The sequence below is a fragment of the Haliotis asinina genome, chromosome 10, assembly GCF_037392515.1.
Source record: "Haliotis asinina isolate JCU_RB_2024 chromosome 10, JCU_Hal_asi_v2, whole genome shotgun sequence".
Classification (NCBI taxonomy): domain Eukaryota; kingdom Metazoa; phylum Mollusca; class Gastropoda; order Lepetellida; family Haliotidae; genus Haliotis; species Haliotis asinina.
Genome location: NC_090289.1, coordinates 58,780,323 through 58,800,471, shown reverse-complemented (window position 1 = coordinate 58,800,471; position 20,149 = coordinate 58,780,323). Strand labels below are relative to the sequence as shown.

At 40.1% G+C, this 20,149-nt stretch overlaps 1 protein-coding gene across 4 annotated transcripts in view; it reads left to right on the top strand.

The window, feature by feature from the left end:
- Positions 1–3,083: 3,083 nt before the first annotated feature.
- LOC137297861 (uncharacterized) overlaps positions 3,084–20,149 on the top strand; it is a 31,953-nt gene continuing 14,887 nt past the window's right edge. For 3 of the 4 annotated variants that reach the window (XR_010957706.1, XR_010957705.1, XM_067829826.1), the window contains exons 1-4: positions 3,091–3,209; positions 16,069–16,368; positions 17,900–18,047; positions 18,968–19,104. Coding sequence is in view for 2 of the 4 variants with exons in the window: in XM_067829826.1 (XP_067685927.1) it covers positions 3,146–3,209; positions 16,069–16,368; positions 17,900–18,047; positions 18,968–19,104 (649 nt within the window). In the remaining 2 variants the exon portion in view is untranslated. Of the gene's footprint in view, positions 3,210–16,068; positions 16,369–17,899; positions 18,048–18,967; positions 19,105–20,149 lie in introns of all 4 variants that reach the window. The other variant, XM_067829825.1, reaches the window with a different exon arrangement.

Genomic DNA, 20,149 nt, shown 5'->3' with positions numbered 1-20,149 from the left:
TGACAATTTACGGAATCCCTGTACTGACATTAATGGAATCCTGGTACTGACATTAACGGAATCCTGGTACTGACATTAACGGAATCCTGGTACTGACATTAAAGGACATGGAATCCCTTAATTCAGAGAAAGACCTGTGAAGATGGTCTTTTGGTTCCAGTATAGGACTCATTTGCATCACATTGTGGTGTACGTTTTTCAGCATCAGTGTTCTTTCGTAATTAATCAAATGTTAGTATTTTTTCAATACTGACATGTAGACTGCTGTACCGACAGATAACAGTAACAATCTGTATCCTTCAGTATAACCTTTCATTCGAGTTGTGTAATAACTGCCCAACAATGATGTTCATTAGTGACAAGTCGTCCAGCATGATATGTTTATGAGAGTTGTAAGCACTTGGTTGGTTGATCATTCCAGGAAGCCGGTGTCTTACCAGCATTAAACCTCCTAGGGAACGTTGTGTCCACTGTTCCTGGAAGTAACCTATGAACTGACCTTGGGCAATTATTTCATGTAAAAACAACAAATATGTACTTATTTTGATAATCTTCGTCATGCCTAACATATTACACATGTATTAAATAAATATGCAGCAGTGGTGTAAGCCGTTCAATCACCCTCACTACCTTAGTTATTTAAATAACCACCCTGTAAGGTTGGTTAAACTATACGGGTCACTGCGACCTTTAATTACTCCGACCAGACAAACCAATGAGTGATATTATAAGAGCCACCTGATCCACGACCCCCATCCAGAACAGCCGTTGTGGGTTTGATAAAGCCATCAGTCAGTATTTATACACGACAGGATGACTGACAAACTGGATTCATACATATATCGATTCAGGAGTTACATGTTGAAGCCATCTTAGTATGTGTCCGAGTGTACCTCGATATATGCCAGTATACACCGATATGTCTCGAAATACCAAGGTACGTCCTGATATATTCCGATAGTGGAATAACTATCTGCCATGATGCAAGCATGTACTCCCAAGCGAGTCCAGGATCGCTTCAACGGTCAGGTCAACCTTATTGGATTGAAGGCAGTCTATATGGTTATCGTTCAATAAGCGCCCATATGTTGTGTACATCTGACTTGCCGTATAAGAACTGTAATGGTTGAACACAGAATGCTGTCTGTTTGACAAGTTTGTGGCAATGTGTAGACCTAGTCCAAAGCTGGGTCCCGGCTGATAGTGTACTGACCGTCCACATAATGTTCCCGGCACAAACAGCAGCCTTGACGAAATATCAAGAGACAAATTCCGTTTCTGGGTGATAACAACGCATTAGCATAGCTCGTGTATGAGCGGACATATATTGACGTGCAGCATGACTGAGAGGCGCTCCGTGCACAATACTTGCACCATGCATACCTCGGGATCAAGTCAGGCGTCCTCACGGATGTTGCCAATGGCGACCCGTGCCATCACTCCATACTGTTACAAAATGGCAGAACTAATTTGGGATGAATACCAACGGATCACTTTCTAAGTAACGTATGAACATCCCAGAACGTTGTTGAGAGGACGTCTGTAACATATGTAATATAGCAAACTATGCATATACCTATAGTTTTTCTCCTTTTCGAAGTTCATTAATTATACCCACGCTTTTGTCTGTTGATGTTTAGGTGCAGGTGCAATACATGAACTTCAGACGCTGTCTGCATGTAACCATGGTAATCATCACCAGTAAGATAGATATACACCGTGACGCCAGTCTCGGGATTTGCCTTTAGCAACCCGTGCCTGTCGTGGGAGCACATTGTCTGGCTTGACGCTTGGTCAGTGCCTGTCGTGGGAGAACATTGTCTGGCTTGACGCTTGGTCAGTGCCTGTCGTCGTATCCACTGCTTAAACGTATGCATAGTATCAATCACTGGGCTGTCGGTCAGTTCCACACCGCCGTCATGGGTATTGAATTTTGTTAAGTGCGGCGCTAAACAGACAAACACGGCAATTAATGGTGTTTACAAGCAAATCAGTGTTTATGATTGATGTCTGCCGAGGCTTGTCTCCAGGTTCGACAACAAGAAATGGAAATGAAGTGCTTGTCGTTCACTACCAATACACCCGTGAAGATTCGGGTTAAAAAAGGTTTTCAGCAACCAACTTTGCCACAAAAGGTGACTACGCTTGTCGTAAGAGGCGTCTAGGGATCGTGTGGTCAGGCTCTCTGATTTGGTTGACACATGTCATCGGTTCCCAGTAGCACAAAACGATGCTCATGCCGTTGATAACTGGATTGTCTGGTCCAGACTCGATTATTTACAGACCACAGCCATATAGCTGACATATTGCTGAGTGCAGCATAAAAGCTAAATTCACTCACTCACTCACTACCAACATCACTGCATAAGTACATGAAGATACGGATGGTCACACACTGGCACCCTACACCTAGGGTTGACACAGAAACTGGTTGTGCGGTCGAAACAGCATCCTGGATATCTCCAGGGCATACTATCTCTGCGACTCAAACACGACCTAATATTATTGTGACAGAGGTACAAGTATTGTGATGTCATAACTGTAGATCACTCTGTAATAACATTGTAAATTTATTTAACAGTGATATCGTCAAAGGGTGAGTAATAAATATCATATGTGCACATATCATTTTGCCTATCAACCATTGTTTCTATATTTTGTCGTCTGTGACGTCATTTTAACAGTTGAACAGCTAGTTCAGTGGCACGTTGTTTGGTATCAAAGACTTTACATGTAGTCGGGGCCTCCGTGGTACGGTTTACGAGGAAGTTCATTGTACACCATCCAGCAATCCTTTTCTGAAACCAGAGACCATATAATATTATATGGTCTCTGCTGAAACTAATAGCACAACATAAAATGTTAAGATAGTTTATATTTATTTCATTGCATAGGGAACTTAATCAATTAAACATTTTTTGTTTGAAGTACGTACATGCGTCCCTTTTCCTTGTTACTGACTAACGTCCTTGGATGACAGTCATTATGAACGAATTGTGTAAGAGACCGAATTGCGACATAGAGAATCACAGCATTATCATCCGGTGGTGGTAAGATGTAATCATTCAGAGTTACTTCCCCTTACCTTCTATTGATTGTTTAGCATAACATTTCGTCCATCGCCTACCACGGCAGAAACACAGTCATGGCGAAGTGGATAACGTTGTGCTTTCTCGTTATCTGCGTGGCAGTTATCTTCTTAACCCTTGGTAAGATACAATATAGTTCCTCCTATCACTAGTGTCAGTCTTTGTTACAAAAAATCCCAACGTGAAGTTACAAGAAATGTGTTTTGGGTGTGTTTACCAACTCTCGCAGTCTACGCCGACAGTTGTTTCTGATGTTCGGCTGGTTTTATAGGTCGTTTGTTTATGTTGACATCAGCATCCCTGTGAATAATGGGGCTACCCGGAGTTCATGTTACCAGGAACCCAAACCGGTGCCAAACATTGCCGGGCACCTGTACCTGGCATTGGCCGAAATCTTTTGACTCGACAAGATCAACATGTTCTTGTATCCAAGCTAGTATCAACAGCACATAGGCGGAGCCAGAGAGGGGTTGCAGAGGTGCGTACTACAACAACACCCAACGACCTTCCCCGGGGTAAAAATTCGAGTGAAACACTTGGGTGAAAATGAAGTGGGTGTAGGTGGAGACAGACTCACAGTTGATTCAGATCACTGTGAACAGTACATACAGGAGAGAGGAGCGTTCCTATGACACAGGACATGCTTGAGTGGGTCTGTTGACTAACCTCAGTTATTGATGGCATCCGCAGTTCCCTTTCACTGAGAAAGGATAGTTGAATAATAGCTGAGGATAGTTGAATAATAGCTGCATTTCGCCATGTTAAGTTTACATGATGTCATAAGTGCACCAGACTGAGGATCTGGTGACATATGCATATTCAACATTTATTCCATGTGTCAGGTCACTTTGCAGTATTAAACAAACTTATTTACTTATCACACAGCTGTACTGAGTCAATAAAGACCCCAGGAAGATCTATTCTTCATATCGACCACACATTCGTTGGTATCACATTAATTTCAGACTCACTGTGCGCATGCCTAGAGCGTGTAAAAATATCTACTGGCGGTCATACGTTTACCGATAGTGTAAATACACTCAAAACAAAGCAATTAAATAATAATTATTTACACGTGACAACTGTCCATATCTCACTAAATATGTATTATTTGCATATGCTTTTCAGTTATTGATGTCCTATTTTGGTTGTTAGCTGCATCAGAAATGTGTTGGTTGTTAATTGTGAGAAGGGGATGTGCGGGAAGAATGGTGGTGGTGAGATGTGTTTATACAAGAACTTATTGACATAAATTAAGCTATTTATTTCATTACTCACGGTCTTTGGTGCATACAAGTATAAAATAAGTTATAATCGATATAAAACTGTGTGTTTGTTTTGACTTTTCGTTTTCGTTAGAGTGTGTTTTACAGTTTACACTATCTGTAAATGTACGACCAAAGCGGAAATTAGCCAGTAGATATTTTGCGCACAGTGAGTCTGAACTTAATGTGAAACCAACGGATGCTTACAACTACAGTGGTAGTTTTGTCAGATTCTGGATCATGTGTATCCACTCAAATAGTGCCCCAAGTGTATGTGCCCTATGTGTATCATGCCCCAAGTGTATGTGCCCTATGTGTATAATGCCCCTAGTGTACGTGCCCCATGTGTATCATGCTCAATGTGTATTGTGCCCCAAATGTATGTGCTTCATGTGTATCTTGCCCCAAGTGTATCATGCCCCAAGCCTTAAGTGTATTGTACCCTAAGTGTACTGTGCCTTAAGTGTATCATACCCTAAGTGTACTGTGCCTTAAGTGTATTGTACCCTAAGTGTATTGTACCCTAAGTGTATTGTACCCTAAGTGTACTGTGCCTTAAGTGTATCATGCCCCATGGCTAGATTTTGAAGCAGATTTCAAAAGATGTGAAATGCTAGTGGCTAGAAATGTTGTTTTTGAAAGTTGGAAGTGTCTTTGTTCTGGTTGATAATTGTTAGTCTGATTTTTGTGTCAGACAAGTAGGCTACCAAGCTAGAGTATATTCATCCCCTGAGACATTTTGCTCTTGTAATGTAAATACCATCAAGTGTGTCAACAGGATGTTGTATATGGTCAAGAGATCATTGTTGTGTAGTTCATGCATGAAATCTGACAGATATAGGTTATCATGAGAGTTTGTTTTGGGATGGGTAATCCTGCATTAGGAATAATCATTGTATTGTGCAAGCCTTACATTTGAAAAATGATAATGATTGCATGACATTGTGCAGCTGGATTCAAATCTCTCGCTAGCACTGACAGTCGGTCTGGGAACTGATGTTGGTATCTTTGTAAGCCTATGACTTTATGTCTTCACTTTGTGTTCTACTACATCTATCCAGCTGATGTATCATAACCAGGCATGAATTTTCTTAGATTAAGTCTCTGAAAGTACAGTAGCCATGGCCATCAATCCAGACACTACCGATGAACCTTGACACCATGTTTGTTTGCGTGAAAGTAATCTCTTAAATTGCATATGACCTTACTAATTTGCATCAATATCTGTATATGACCCAAACAGATACCCAAAATATCAATTGCCTCTATCCTGCCGAGAATTTTATACATGGTATGATAAATGGACTTTATCCTTCAGTAACTTGGTGTTCATTTTGGGTTATAGTACTTCCACAGGCGCCCACTGCAGGTCTGAAAAATCGATAAACTAAGTCTTGGTTTACTATCCAACCCCCTTACTATATAACCTATAAAGGTGCATCACCAAATCACGGCGACGTGATCGAAAACAGGACAATTTCGCACTTGTCATTGAATATATCGTATTTTAGAAGTCTCACGAGTATCAGAAGCTTCTGTCCACATTTCCGATGTGTGTGGGAGGCATGTACACAGGCCTTTCAAGGGGATGCACTTGTTTTTTATTATATCGCCAAAGACCGAGTTGCTGTGTCGGAAGTATACAAAACTAGATCGTCAATGACCTCGGGGAATCTGACTGGTTAATAATGGAAACTACAACATCACGTGGGTGAAAAAATTGGATTGTGTTTTGTACACAATAGTGTTAGCCAATCAGATTCCTGGACCATGTTTTGATGACCTACAAAAACTGTACTGGAACTACTGCAGATTTACCTGGAATGTGTTCATTAATATTTGGTCTCACAAGCTTGGTGATTGGTAGGGAACAGTTTGATAGACAACTTCTTTATTTCAACAGATGCAAAGTTTCTATATAGATGCAAACACTATTATCAAGCACGTTATCATATCAATTATCACAGCAATTAGTGTCATGGATGTCAAAACTGTATATATAGTTTGTAAGGCCCATGGTCAAGGCAGGGAATTAGGTCAACTTGACCATCCTTGGCCATATCTATAATCACCAGCACACAAATCCAGGATAATCGCCCTGCTCTTTGTGGACACATTCCATGACAAGGTCTGCTAATTTATCAACTGCTCGTGTAACATAGTGCATACTTCCAGATCCTTATCGTCTTGGCCTGTTCTACATTTGTCAAATGTTGAAACATAGTGACATGATTATGGTAATGGTGAAATACTGTCACACAATAATAATAATTGTGAAACATGGTGTCTGAATGAAATCATTGCTGTTCTATATAACTCTGATACACTCCTCTGGAAATGACACCCAACAGCACATGACAAACCATGACGCCAGGCTACACACATGACAAAACATGACACCAGATTACACATGAGACACCAGACTACACACATTGCACCAGTCATGACACCAGGCTACACCCATGACATCAGACTACACACATTACACCAGTCATGACACCAGACTAGACCCATGACACCAGACTAGACCCATGACACCAGACTACACACATTACACCAGTCATGACACCAGGCTACACCCATGACATCAGACTACACACATTACACCAGTCATGACACCAGACTAGACCCATGACACCAGACTAGACCCATGACACCAGACTACACACATTACACCAGTCATGACACCAGACTAGACCCATGACACCTGACTACACCCATGACACCAGGCTACACCCATGACACCTGACTACACCCATGACACCAGACTACTCACATCACACCAGTCATGACACCAGACTACACACATGACACCAGATTACACAGACAGCACCACACTAAACTCACACCACCACACTACACACAACACCACACTACTCACATAATACCACACTACACACATGACACTACACTACAAACATGACTCGAGGCATTACATACAACACCACACTACATTCACAACACCAGACTAAACATATGACACCACAGACTGCACATGACACCTCACTACACACCACCACACTCCACACATGACATCAGGCAAACCACCAGCACCACAGGCATGAGAAAAACAGCCACACAGTCTTCACAACCAACATGACACACATGGCACTCATGGAACATCCTCTTATAACCTCACACCAAGGAGTCTGAAAAACTGTTTTGTGTTTCATTCATGGTTTAGTTTGGATTTCAAGCGTCATTTGTTTAACATGATGCCACACATGACACATGACATCTCACACACACCAGACTATACACTTGACACCAGACAACACACATGACAAAACATGACACCACACTACACACATGACACCACACTACACACATGATGGTAAACTTCAGACTGCTTTACAGAGTTCCTTTTCAGTAGTAGACCCACCATTGCTTATGTTCGATGCAATATGTCCCCACTGGTGCCACATGATAAACAAATGATGTCAACAGACCACGTTAGTCCCATGTCGTATGGCATAGGTCACAGTGTGGTTGTGGTGTCAGTGTCCTGCTAGCCCAGCCATCAGTGTAAGTGTCAGTCATCTAAGCACTGGCTACCGTTCTATACAAATCAGAAAATATATCTCCTCTTCAACCTTCACTTTGATGTTTAAAAATATCCTAACACATCTCAAACATATAATTACCACTCAGTTTCGAATTCTGCTTAAAATTCCCTCCTATGGGGTATCATCCTCTCCTTGTATGCTGGAACACTGCTGAAAACTACATGCGTTGTTTATCTTTTACTTTGGGACTATGGTACCAATCTAAATTAACTGACATGGAGTTTACATTTAAAACTAATGAAGTGACTCTGTCCTATTTAGTTCAGGAAAACAAATGCCTTATAAAAATATAGTATTTCAGCATACATATCAAGCATTCTTCTTTACGTGTGAGAAAAGTGAGTGTATATTATCCAACACTGATATTAAGTGTTTCACAGAGTCTTTGTTGAAAAGTCCCCTTTCAAGCCCTCCATGTTTGTGAGGAATTAACCTCATCAGTCTTAATCAATCAGTCTCGGTTGTAGTGTTTTGCAATTTGTCATGTTCATGAAGGGAATGTTTTATGGATAATATTAGACAGTTTATCACCAAGTCTATATAGGAGGATATAGTTTCCTATATTGCATACATTAGGTCCCATACTGATAGTATGAGGAAGGATGTGTGTTGTGTTTAGCAAATGCAGACAGTTTCCTACTTGTATCAAACTATCCAACAATGGAATCACCAATCACCTGTATCCCTTGTGTGAACATCCCAACCAGCTTGCAATATTAGTAGCCATGGTAACCTCAATTGTCCAGGATTGTTCCCTTCATCTGTCAAGGTCATACAAGTATCAAGCATTAATTCCATCTCTTGAATTTTTTAGCAGAAAACAATTTATTTTTATTTCATGGTAATCCATTTGTAGTGATGTCTGGAAGAGTAGGTACAGTGACATGATGTACATTGCAGTGAGTGAACTAGACAGATCCAACATTTGAGGGGGTGGGAGTGTGTAGCAGTAGAAGCTGGACCAACACATCATGGCCACTACAGTCAGTAGTTACATGTCACAACGATACACTGGCTGGATAGGTTCTATGGGGAATTCTGTAATTTCTTTAAAAGGGATTTCACTTATGTCATCAAACATTTTACTAAGGTTTACTTGTAACTATCGTTGTGTGTTTTCAAATGTTCACTTGATGTTGATATTGAAGAAGTATGATTGATCTGTGTGTACTTGGTGCGTGCAGGTGCATTCCGCTGGTTGTTTGAAGCTGCATCTAGTTCCAGTGTTACGTGTCATATAATAGTGTGTCTTTGTGATATAGTTCCAGTGTAATGTGTCATATAATAGTGTGTCTTTGTGATATAGTTCCAGTGTTATGTGTCATATAATAATGTGTCTTTGTGATATAGTTCCAGTGTAATGTGTCATATAATAGTGTGTCTTTGTGATATAGTTCCAGTGTTATGTGTCATATAATAGTGTGTCTTTGTGATATAGTTCCAGTGTAATGTGTCATATAATAGTGTGTCTTTGTGATATAGTTCCAGTGTTATGTGTCATATAATAGTGTGTCTTTGTGATATAGTTCCAGTGTTATGTGTCATATAATAGTGTGTCTTTGTGATATAGTTCCAGTGTTATGTGTCATATAATAGTGTGTCTTTGTGATATAGTTCCAGTGTTATGTGTCATATAATAGTGTGTCTTTGTGATATAGTTCCAGTGTTATGTGTCATATAATAGTGTGTCTTTGTGATATAGTTCCAGTGTTATGTGTCATATAATAGTGTGTCTTTGTGATATAGTTCCAGTGTTACGTGTCATATAATAGTGTGTCTTTGTGATATGTTCCCGTGTTACGTGTCATATAATAGTATGTCTTTGTGATATAGTTCCAGTGTTACATCATATAATAGTGTGTCTTTATTTAGAAAACTGCAACAAATGATTACACCCAAAATGAATAGTCTGTTGAAATGATAGAATGTTGAAAGTTGCATAAGATATACTGGGACTTGGAACTGCATATTTTATTTATAAATTTGATAATGATATTGTTATATATATATACTGAATATGTGTGCAAGGAATTTCAGAGGAAAGTTTAATGATATGCAGTGTGTTTTCTGAATGTGCTAAATGTTCAGTTATGGAAACTTGAATAAAATAGCAGCTGTTGACAAACAGCAGAAATAATTCAATTATTTGAATATATATATTTATTTCTAAAAACAATACATCCTTGAAAACCAGATAACAGAAAGATGTATGCTGGCCTATTGTAAGTACGGCTCTATGTATATGTAATTTAAGGGGCACTGATGCGGAGCGAATAATGCTTCTCGCCAACAGTCTAACTACGAAAGCAGACCGCAAATTGGTCAGCGCCCACTCCTTCGACCGTGACGGACAAAGGAACTGGGCTCCTGTCCATATTAGCAAAATTTCTTCACTTAAACAGTCAGGAGGCCGGATGCCCATCACATGCCATTTGTTTAAAAATATCCATGGTATTCCTTGTCTGATCGTAACCATATATCCCAGCAGTGTAGTTCTTTTCAGATGCTTGGATGGTATACTTACTGATCCAATTTGATCCTATTTCTGTGTTTTTAACCTCGATATTTAATCATGTTACATGAAAATATGATGTCTACAGGCACGTAGCAAGCCATTTGTTTCAGTACGGAAGATTGCAAAGCTGTATAGGTAGTTTTGAGTGTTGGTTGAGCTGTGATAGCATATAGCATAGGTAAATTTTGGTAGCTATGGTAGCTACAATGGTTTATTATTTATGATAATAAAACACACAGTTGATTTATTTGAATTCGTAAACAAAAAAACAATGACCTTGGCTTTGGTAGAGAAATCTGAAAATTGTCTTACGTACAAAAAAACTTATTTCACTTATTTACCCAAGTACACAGCAAATGCCTGTGTGTATTCCTTATGTAACGAAATTCCGTTGGTATCCTCAAAACAGTTTCGGCCTATAAGTGTTTTCAGGCTGCATGCGACACAGAGATTACATCTTCCTTGCTGTAACTCGCGTTTGATGGTGTAAACTTACATGTGTTATTTGTCATCATTCTCTTGATGGTCAATTCATGAATTTATAACAGGTATAATTAGTAGCAACACCACTTCGGTTACTCAACAAAGGTTCCCATTTGGCATTTCTCCTGTCTGGAGTAAATACTCAACATTATAAATTAAGGTCTGTAATGGCAAATGTATTGTATGTTATGTAATATGTGCATGTAAGTGATGCAAGAGGGTTTATCAGCTGAGTTACAAAAACAAACATCGATCAAAGGATTAACCGATAACACACTGATTGATTAATTACTTTTGTTCTTCTAGCGGATTTGTCAAAAGGCAGTGTGTGTAGATGACTACACCCTGTCGTAAAGTGTGAGTGCAAAAACAACATCCTCCCTTCAAAGAATTAACCACCCTTGCGTTGATTGATTGATTGCTCAATATTGGTCAACTAAATTACTTAGAATAGTGGACATCATACAATTAGTTGCCAGGTGTGCTATCTTGGGAGACCAATGAGAGGTTTATCTAGTTTTCACCAACGAAAGACGTGAAACGATGTGTTACTTTTTCGCAAATGAGACAGTTGTAAGACACGCGACACAGAGCAGGATTATTTACCAGCTGCAGATGAATGGAATACGATTTCTTTTACGTGGATATTGATGGATACATTCCTGAACAAGGTAGTAGCCTGACACTGTTGCTATAAAATTAGTCTGTTTTACGTTCATTATTTGCATTTTGTTTTAATTTATTTGTTGTAGCATTCAGCAGAATCTGTATGACAGAAAACACACACTAGATCGCGTATGTGTGTGAAATAGGATCCACATTGGCAATCTATACAATGTATAAATGTTGCTGTTATGTTAGAAATTTACTGTGAGTATAAGCAAATCGTGTGTTCTTTTATTAATTTTCAGAATCATACAAATATGACAATAAACTAATTAGGGTTATGAGACAAAATATAGAGACGTACATTGGCTTCGTTATTTTTCCGTCCTAATAGTTTTTTACCATTTCTACCACTGGCAGATGATTAACCTTCAAAGTGTTTCATTTGTTTTCATAATACATTTGTAATGAAGTACAATTGACTTCACCTCAGTTGATCTGTCTATAATTAAACTATCAATTGCGCTTACGGACTGCGCAGCAGAGGTCACGAACCAGTCACGAATTCTGGGATATCATCCGGGTACTCACGGGAGAAAAACAATAACAAAAGTTTACACCAGTCCACGGAAAATGCTCCGCATCAGTGCCCCTCTAACACTGATATTTCACAGCCAGCATCATTATGTTGAAATGTTACACATAAGGTATTGGGTCAGCACTCAGTGTGTACATGCCGGGTTGTGCAATATAGTTTTGCTGTACATTAGTTCAGTTAACATCATCAGTGGTCCTGGAGATACGGGTTAAGGTGCAGTATGTCGCCTACTCCCAATACCAGGCAGACTGAAAACTTATCCACTGAGTTTAAATTACAGTAGAATACTTTTATAACGAACACGGATATCACGAACTGACGGCTATAGCGAACTGTTTTAAAAGTCCCGAATAAACCACGATATGTTACCATATAAAAAAGTCGTGAATAACGAATTCTCTATAACAAACTTACTGGCTATAGCGAACTGATTTGCAATCCCTGCACGTCCCAGGTAACACTAATTAACAGTGTGAATAACAAACTGAGTGAACTCAATCAGTGTCACTGCCAGTTAGCGATGCTCACTTTGAAATCCTCGACAGTTCCAGTTAACACTAATTAATGGTGTGAATAGTCAATTGAGCAAATTCAATCAGTGTCAATTAGCGGTGCTCACTTTGAAATCTGACCAATAAGTTAGACGTCAAAACACACTCCTGTTTTTACACCCATGTGAAGTTGTAGTTTGCATTATTAACCAATCAGATTTCCGGAGGCCGTAAAGACCGTCGCTGACGACCTAGTTTTGTATACTTCCGGCACAGTAACGCGGTCTTTGGCGATTTAATAGAAAATGACAAGTGCATCCCCTCAGAAGGCCTGTGTATATGCCTCCCACACACATCCACAATGTGGACAGAAGCTTTTGATACTCATGAGACTTTTGAAATAAGATATATTCAGTGACGAGTGCGTAGTGACGAGTGACCTGTGTAAGATTGCTGACTTTGTACTGAAAAGGACGTAATATGAATGTACGAATAAACTGAGTAGGTATGTGTTGTACTGTATAGTGTGTTTTACTGTTCTTTCAATGGATTTTCGCAAATAGTGAACTACGGATATAACGAACTAATTTCAGTGGTCCCTTGTAGTTCGTTATAAAAGTATTTTACTGTATTCATATATGTCAATATTTGACAGCTGAAGAAATATACAAATATATTTCAAGCAGGTTGATAGTATGACATGGTTAGAACACATAGTAATGTTACAACCTACACTTGGAGGATACCAACAGTTTACAGGTCTTAAGTAGTAATAGGCAACAGATTCAGAATTTGAGAGGTAAAACTCTCTCAAATAAACTCAACATTATTTCACCTTCACATTCCTATGATTGCCCAGCATTGAGAGGTTGATCACAGTCTGCCCCCAGTTCTCCACAAGGGTCACAGTGTGTCTGTGTACACAGTGTTAATGGCTGTTTTCTGGATTATGGGCGGGTCAGCATCAGTTGGTTTGTCGGTGACAAGCTCAGCTCAAGGTTCACTGCTAATGTTTTAAAAGGTTCGAGTTTATACAATGTGTGAATTGTTTACTGACAGTTAATTGGTCTCCTCAACAGACTTTAAGTGAGATTGTCTGATCAGAAGCAGAATAACTTGTGTCTGCAATTTTTGACTTGTGTGTCTGTGATAACAATGATAACAACCGGAAGTTATCTATACTGCCTTAGGCCCCAAACACAGTATCCACAAGGTGACACGTACACACACACAGTGACATATATAAATACACTGACATATATAGACACATTGTATGCTTAAGATGACACATATAGACACATTGTGACACAGACACAATGACACATACAGACACAGTGAAAACGTAGACACATAGTGAAACATACATACCCACAGTGACACATACAGGCACACTGTGACACATAGATACACAATGACACATGTAGACACACAGTGACACATGCCGACACAGTGACACATCCAAGCTTCTTGATTCTACTCAGTGGTAATTTCATGACAGGTAGTGGTGGATTTTATGTTGGATGAATGTCTGGTCTAGGGTCATATTGGTGCTTGCTAAATTCTCCATTATCCCCCTCTGTCTCTGACACACTCATAGACTGGTTGTTTCATCATAAACCAACATTCACTCAATCATGTATGCCTGTTTTGTCCTGTATGATGGTCTGCCTAACATAGTCTGGTTGATAGATGATACTTGTTGTTGCCTTGCCTCCTGCTCAGCCTTGAAGGACAGACAGTACAACAAGTGGTTGCCCAACAGTGCCTAACCACTGATGGCCAATTAACAGACAGTGCTGTTGTTTGGAATGTCTGTAATTATCAAAACACTCTGGTTCTTTGCTCAGTATAGTGCATACATGAGTGCTGGAGTTATTACTAAACAAATCATTATACAGTGTAGACATATCTTTTGTCTTACTGAAACTAGGCGTGTCTGAAAGATGGGTCTTTGTTACCTTAGACTAGGATTTATTTAGTATCATCTTTTGTCTTACTGACACTAGGCGTGTCTGAAAGATGGGTCTTTGTTACCTTAGACTAGGATTTATTTAGTATCATCTTTTGTCTTACTGACACTAGGCGTGTCTGAAAGATGGGTCTTTGTTACCTTAGACTAGGATTGATCTAGTATCATCTTTTGTCTTACTGACACTAGGCGTGTCTGAAAGATGGGTCTTTGTTACCTTAGACTAGGATTGATATAGTATCATCTTTTGTCTTACTGACACTAGGCGTGTCTGAAAGATGGGTCTTTGTTACCTTAGACTAGGATTGATCTAGTATCATCTTTTGTCTTACTGACACTAGGCGTGTCTGAAAGATGGGTCTTTGTTACCTTAGACTAGGATTGATCTAGTATCATCTTTTGTACAATGTAGTCATAACTTACCGGTAAGCCTTTTTGAACAGTAAGTCTGTGAGATGAGTTTTTATTACTTTTATATCATTTTCCTTTGTTTGACAATTCTAGCAAGTACAGTTTTTCCCTCCTAATGTCTTTTGCCTGATTTCTTTGAAACAGTTTGTATATGTGACATAGGACATTTGTCATTTGACTTGAAAGGCATGAGGTGTATTGGGATGGTCAGAAACATCTGTGTGTGAAATATATGTGATGTTTCTTAAAAGCCAGGAACGACCCAGGTGTTTGTAGACACAAGTCACTGTGACAGAAAGCTCTCTTTGTGTTTGCAAATGTTCTAAACTTTATAAACATTCATGGTTTTAGTGATACATATAAACATCATTACTAATATGCTCCTTTAGGACTTGAGTGTCTGATCTTCAGTTTTCAAAACAACTACTTTTCATTCATCACTTACAGCAAGTTTGCTTTGCCTAGAATAAAGCCAGATGATACCACAGAACAGATAATTTACCACAGATTTATCAGCTGTAAAGTTTATTTCTGTACATGATGTAATTCTATTTTCATTTAATTTGACTGTGGAAGAGGAAGGTTCCATGAGTTTCTGTGACATCAAGGATTTTAATCCATTTGTTCTTCCCCATAACTGATTTCAAGGACACATTGTCCCCATCTTCAGTTAATGATGGTGATGTCGTTTCATAGATTTATTCGTCCCATGATGGTTTAGATGAGAACAGGCCTTCAGCAACCTTTGCTTGCCATGAGTGGCTACTCTGCTCATAGAAAGAGGCGACTAACGGGATCAGATTCGCAGACTTGGTTGACACCTGTCATCGGTTCCCAATTGCGCAGTTCGATGCTCATGTTGTTGATCACTGGATTGTCTGGTCCAGACTTGATTACTCACAGACCACCATCATATAGCTGGGATATTGCTTTGTGTGGTGTAAAACTAAACTCACTCACTCACTCACTCACTCACTCACTCACTCACTCACTCACTCACTCACAGATTCATTATCTCACCTCCACTGATGTTTCCATCATACAGTGTTTTCATACATGTTGTTCTCTTCTTCAGTTGATGATGCAGATGCAGGCAGGGGACGGTTTAGTTCCCGAACCCGTTACGGAACAAGAGTGAGAGTGAGAGTGAGGAACAAGAGGTATAGTCGAGTTGGGTACGGTACTAGGTACAGTGGCACCAGGTACGGTGGTGTCAGGATCCGTCAGCGCATCCGCTACCAAGGGAGTTCCAGGATGTACAAAGGCTCGTATGGACTGACTAGATCCACGTGGAAGAATGCCTTCCTGCTGGGGACCATCTATCATGGTCCATGGTACCTCCGCTCACGGCGTTATCACTCTCACCCTAACAGGAGTATGTATACTTTTGTTATCTCAGTGAATGAACCTTTCAAAATGTCTGACAAATGCAAAACATAATGGATAAGTTTAGTTCTCTCAACCACAGTCATATTTCAAAGGTTGTTCCACTTTCCATGACTGTTGACCTGTGAAGATCTGGGGTTGAATAGGTCTTCAGCATCCAATGCTTGCCACAAGAGGCGACCAGCAGGATCAGATGGTTAGGCTCGCAGGCTTGGTTGACACGTCATCGGTTCCTATTTGTGCAGTTTGATGTTCATACTACTTGATTATTATGCCTCAATTACTCTGCTCCTGTCATATATAGCTGGGGGTATATAGGGTTACCCACCATGTCTGTCCATACAAATCGGGGAATGTAGTCTATCCACTTCTTCGCAAAAAAACGCTCTGTGGAATTCGATGAAGTTGGGTTTTCTTGCAACTTTAATTGTGTGCATCTCATAGTTTGTATTTGTATTTCATTGGTCCTTTTTTTTGTAAGTTTAGAGACATTTGAACATCGGTACATTTTTCTGAATTTCTCTGATGATAGTGTAATAGGGGTCAAAGTGGGCTGTACGTTAAACATCAAACGGATGGGATGTATTTTATCCACCTTATAGAAGCCATTTAGATTACACATGCGCTCTATAGAACTCTAAAGGCATGCATCTCATATTTGGATTTTGTATTTGATTTATTTTTCTACTGTCAGTGCTGTTTGAACTTTGTTTTGTTGAATTTCTCTCAGAATATAGTGTTTTACGGGATGAAGTCTATCCACTTCTCCACAAAAGCTGCTCTTCAGAATTGATTGAGCTTCTATGTGTGTTTCATTGGAAATATGTTCATCCAATTATTTGTCTCTGTCACCTCTACCAACTTGGTTGAATTTTGTTCTATTCATCCTGTTCGTCCCATACAACAGGGGTGTACTTTATCCACTTCTCCTAAAAAAAAAAACCAACTGCACAAAATTCAGTTAGCTTACATATGTCTTTTATAGAGACTCTAAAAGTGTGCATCTCATATTTTGTGTTTGTATTTCATGGGGTTTTTTTTGTATGTTTAGAGACATTTGAACTTGAATAAATTTTGTGGAATTTCTCTCTGATGATAGTGAAATAGGGGATTAAGTTTATCCACTTCTCATAAAAAAAATACTCAACAGAATTGAGCCATTTATCCATGTGTTTGATTGTGACTCAAAAGGTGTTCATCTCATAGCTGCATAGACGTTTATTGAACTTGTTTAGTAGAAATTAGTCACCAGAGCCCACTCAGTGTAGGGAACTCTTCCTGCAGTGGCGGCAGCAGCAGCAGCAGCTGCAGCTGCAGCAGGGACATCTGCATCACTGCACACAATTTTGGCTTGTTTACAGACTGCCTCCATATAGCTGGAATATTGTTGAGTGCAGTGTAAAACTAAACTCACTCCCTCTTGTTGGGCCCCTGCTCAGAAGATGGCGTCCTCTGCTAATTGGGGTGCATGTTACAAGGTAGTGGATGACAGGGTATTTAGTTTCTGTCTTGTCTTCCAGTGCCGACTATATGTCGCAACAACTATGAGACCGATGACAACAACACAGTGTACAACCTCTTTTACTGTCCACGCTTCTTCGAACCTGATGACTTTGATTATTGCTGTGGCCCGGAACTCCGGGAATACTGCTGCAAGTATTTTGACAGGTGACTAGAAACAACTCAAGTCATGATGAGGACACTGTTAAAATTGATAAAAGAATAGTTTCATGAGTCATTTCACTTTGATCAGCTGACAAAACAATTGTCCTGTACTTGCAATTTTCATCCCTGTTACAGAGATAATATAGCGAAGTGATACCTAAAGATTACTGATTGGCCCCTTTTGTTGGATTAATGAATTACATGCATATCTTTCATTGTTACTTACCCACAGTGAAGATGGTATGTCTTTCATATCCTTTCACATCAGTGTGAAATCACTGACTGAAATGTTTTATGAAAAGTGGTTGTCATCAACCAACGACAACAGTACATATGAGACATGTATTGAGAACATGCAAGAAACATTCATCAGAAAATGTGTGAATAATCCTCTGTGAAATCGTAGAGGCTGTTGTCCTGATTGATGAGGCTGTTGTCCACACATGTGAGGCTGTTGTCCACATTGGTGAGGCTGTTGTCCACATAGGTGAGGCTGTTGTCCACATAGGTGAGGCTGTTGTCCACATAGGTGAGGCTGTTGTCCACATAGGTGAGGCTGTTGTCCACATAGGTGAGGCTGTTGTTCAGGTGGTAGAGGTTGCTGTCCACATAGGTGAGGCTGTTGTCCACATAAGTGGGGCTGTTGTCCAGAGGGTAGAGGTTGCTGTCCACATAGGTGAGGCTGTTGTCCACATAAGTGGGGCTGTTGTCCAGATGGTAGAGGTTACTGTCCACATAGGTGAGGCTGTTGTCCACATGATTGAGGCTGTTGTTCAGGTGGTAGAGGTTGCTGTCCACATAGGTTAGGCTGTTGTCCACATAGGTGAGACTTGTACACATGGGTTGGCTATTATCCACATGTTTGGCTGATGTATAATATAATTGTAGGATATAAATATATGATTGCCTACTATGTTTGTCAGCCCCGGACGGACGGCAGGTATTGTGATCGGCGTGCTTTTGCTGGTGATCATCGTTGCTATCATTGTCTATTGTGTCTGCAAAAAGAGATCGAGTGATGGAGGCAAAGTATTAAATCCTTTCTCAAAGCAACAACCAGGTGAGTACATTGTCTGCCAAGCCACCATACCAGCACTTACCACAACCATTGTAGGCACTTCCTGGCTGTGTCACTTGTGTGTCTGTGATTTGTCACACTCTAGTATTTTCACATTCATCACCATTTTCTTGCTGCATCAGCCCCCACTGCCGGTTCCTGTGTGGGTTTTAAGTCATCCCCTGTGTGCAGATTTCCCAGCAAAGTGGGGTAGACTGTGTCTGTAAGATGACTGAAATTCTAATGCATCACATCATTGTTGCTCTTACTATTAACCACTGATTTGCACAAGTGAGAGTTGCAGTGTTGTTGACTGTGGCCATTGACATTACAAACCCACTTGGTCTCAAAGCTGGAAGAAATCATAGCAGTGTTGTCTGGGAATGTCACACCTTGATGTGGCCATTGACATTAAGAATTCACTTGGTCTAAGAGTTGGAGGAGATCTTAGCAAAGTTGTCTGGGAATGTTGACACCTTGATGTAACAATTGTTGCTACTAAGTATGTGAGTGTTGGACAGTCTGCATATTCACTCTGTGTGCGTGCATGCATGCTGAGTTAGTGCACGGTAGTGGATGTGAATACTGAGTGTATACATGTGTATGTCAGCAAAGATGTGTGTGTGTCTATGAGTTGGGAGGGGTATGTGTGTGCATGTGTGTGTATCAGTAAGGAGTGTGTATGAGTGAGGAGGGGTATGTGTGTGTGCATGTGTGTGTATCAGTAAGGAGCGTGTGTGAGTGGGGAAGAGTGTTTGTGTGCATGTGTGTGTATCAGTGAAGAGTGTGTGTATGAGTGGGGAGGGGTGTGTGTGTGCATGTGTGTGTATCAGTAACTATTGTGTGTGTCTAAGTGGGGACGGGTATGTGTGTGTATCAGTAAGAAGAGAGTGTTTATGAGTGGATAGGGGCATGTGTGTGTATCAGTAAGGAATGTGTGTGTGTGTATGAGTTCGGAGGGGTGTGTGTGTGCATGCATTTGTATCAGTAAGGCGTGAGTGTGTGTATGAGTGGCGAGGGGTAGGTATGTGCATGAGTGTGTATCAGT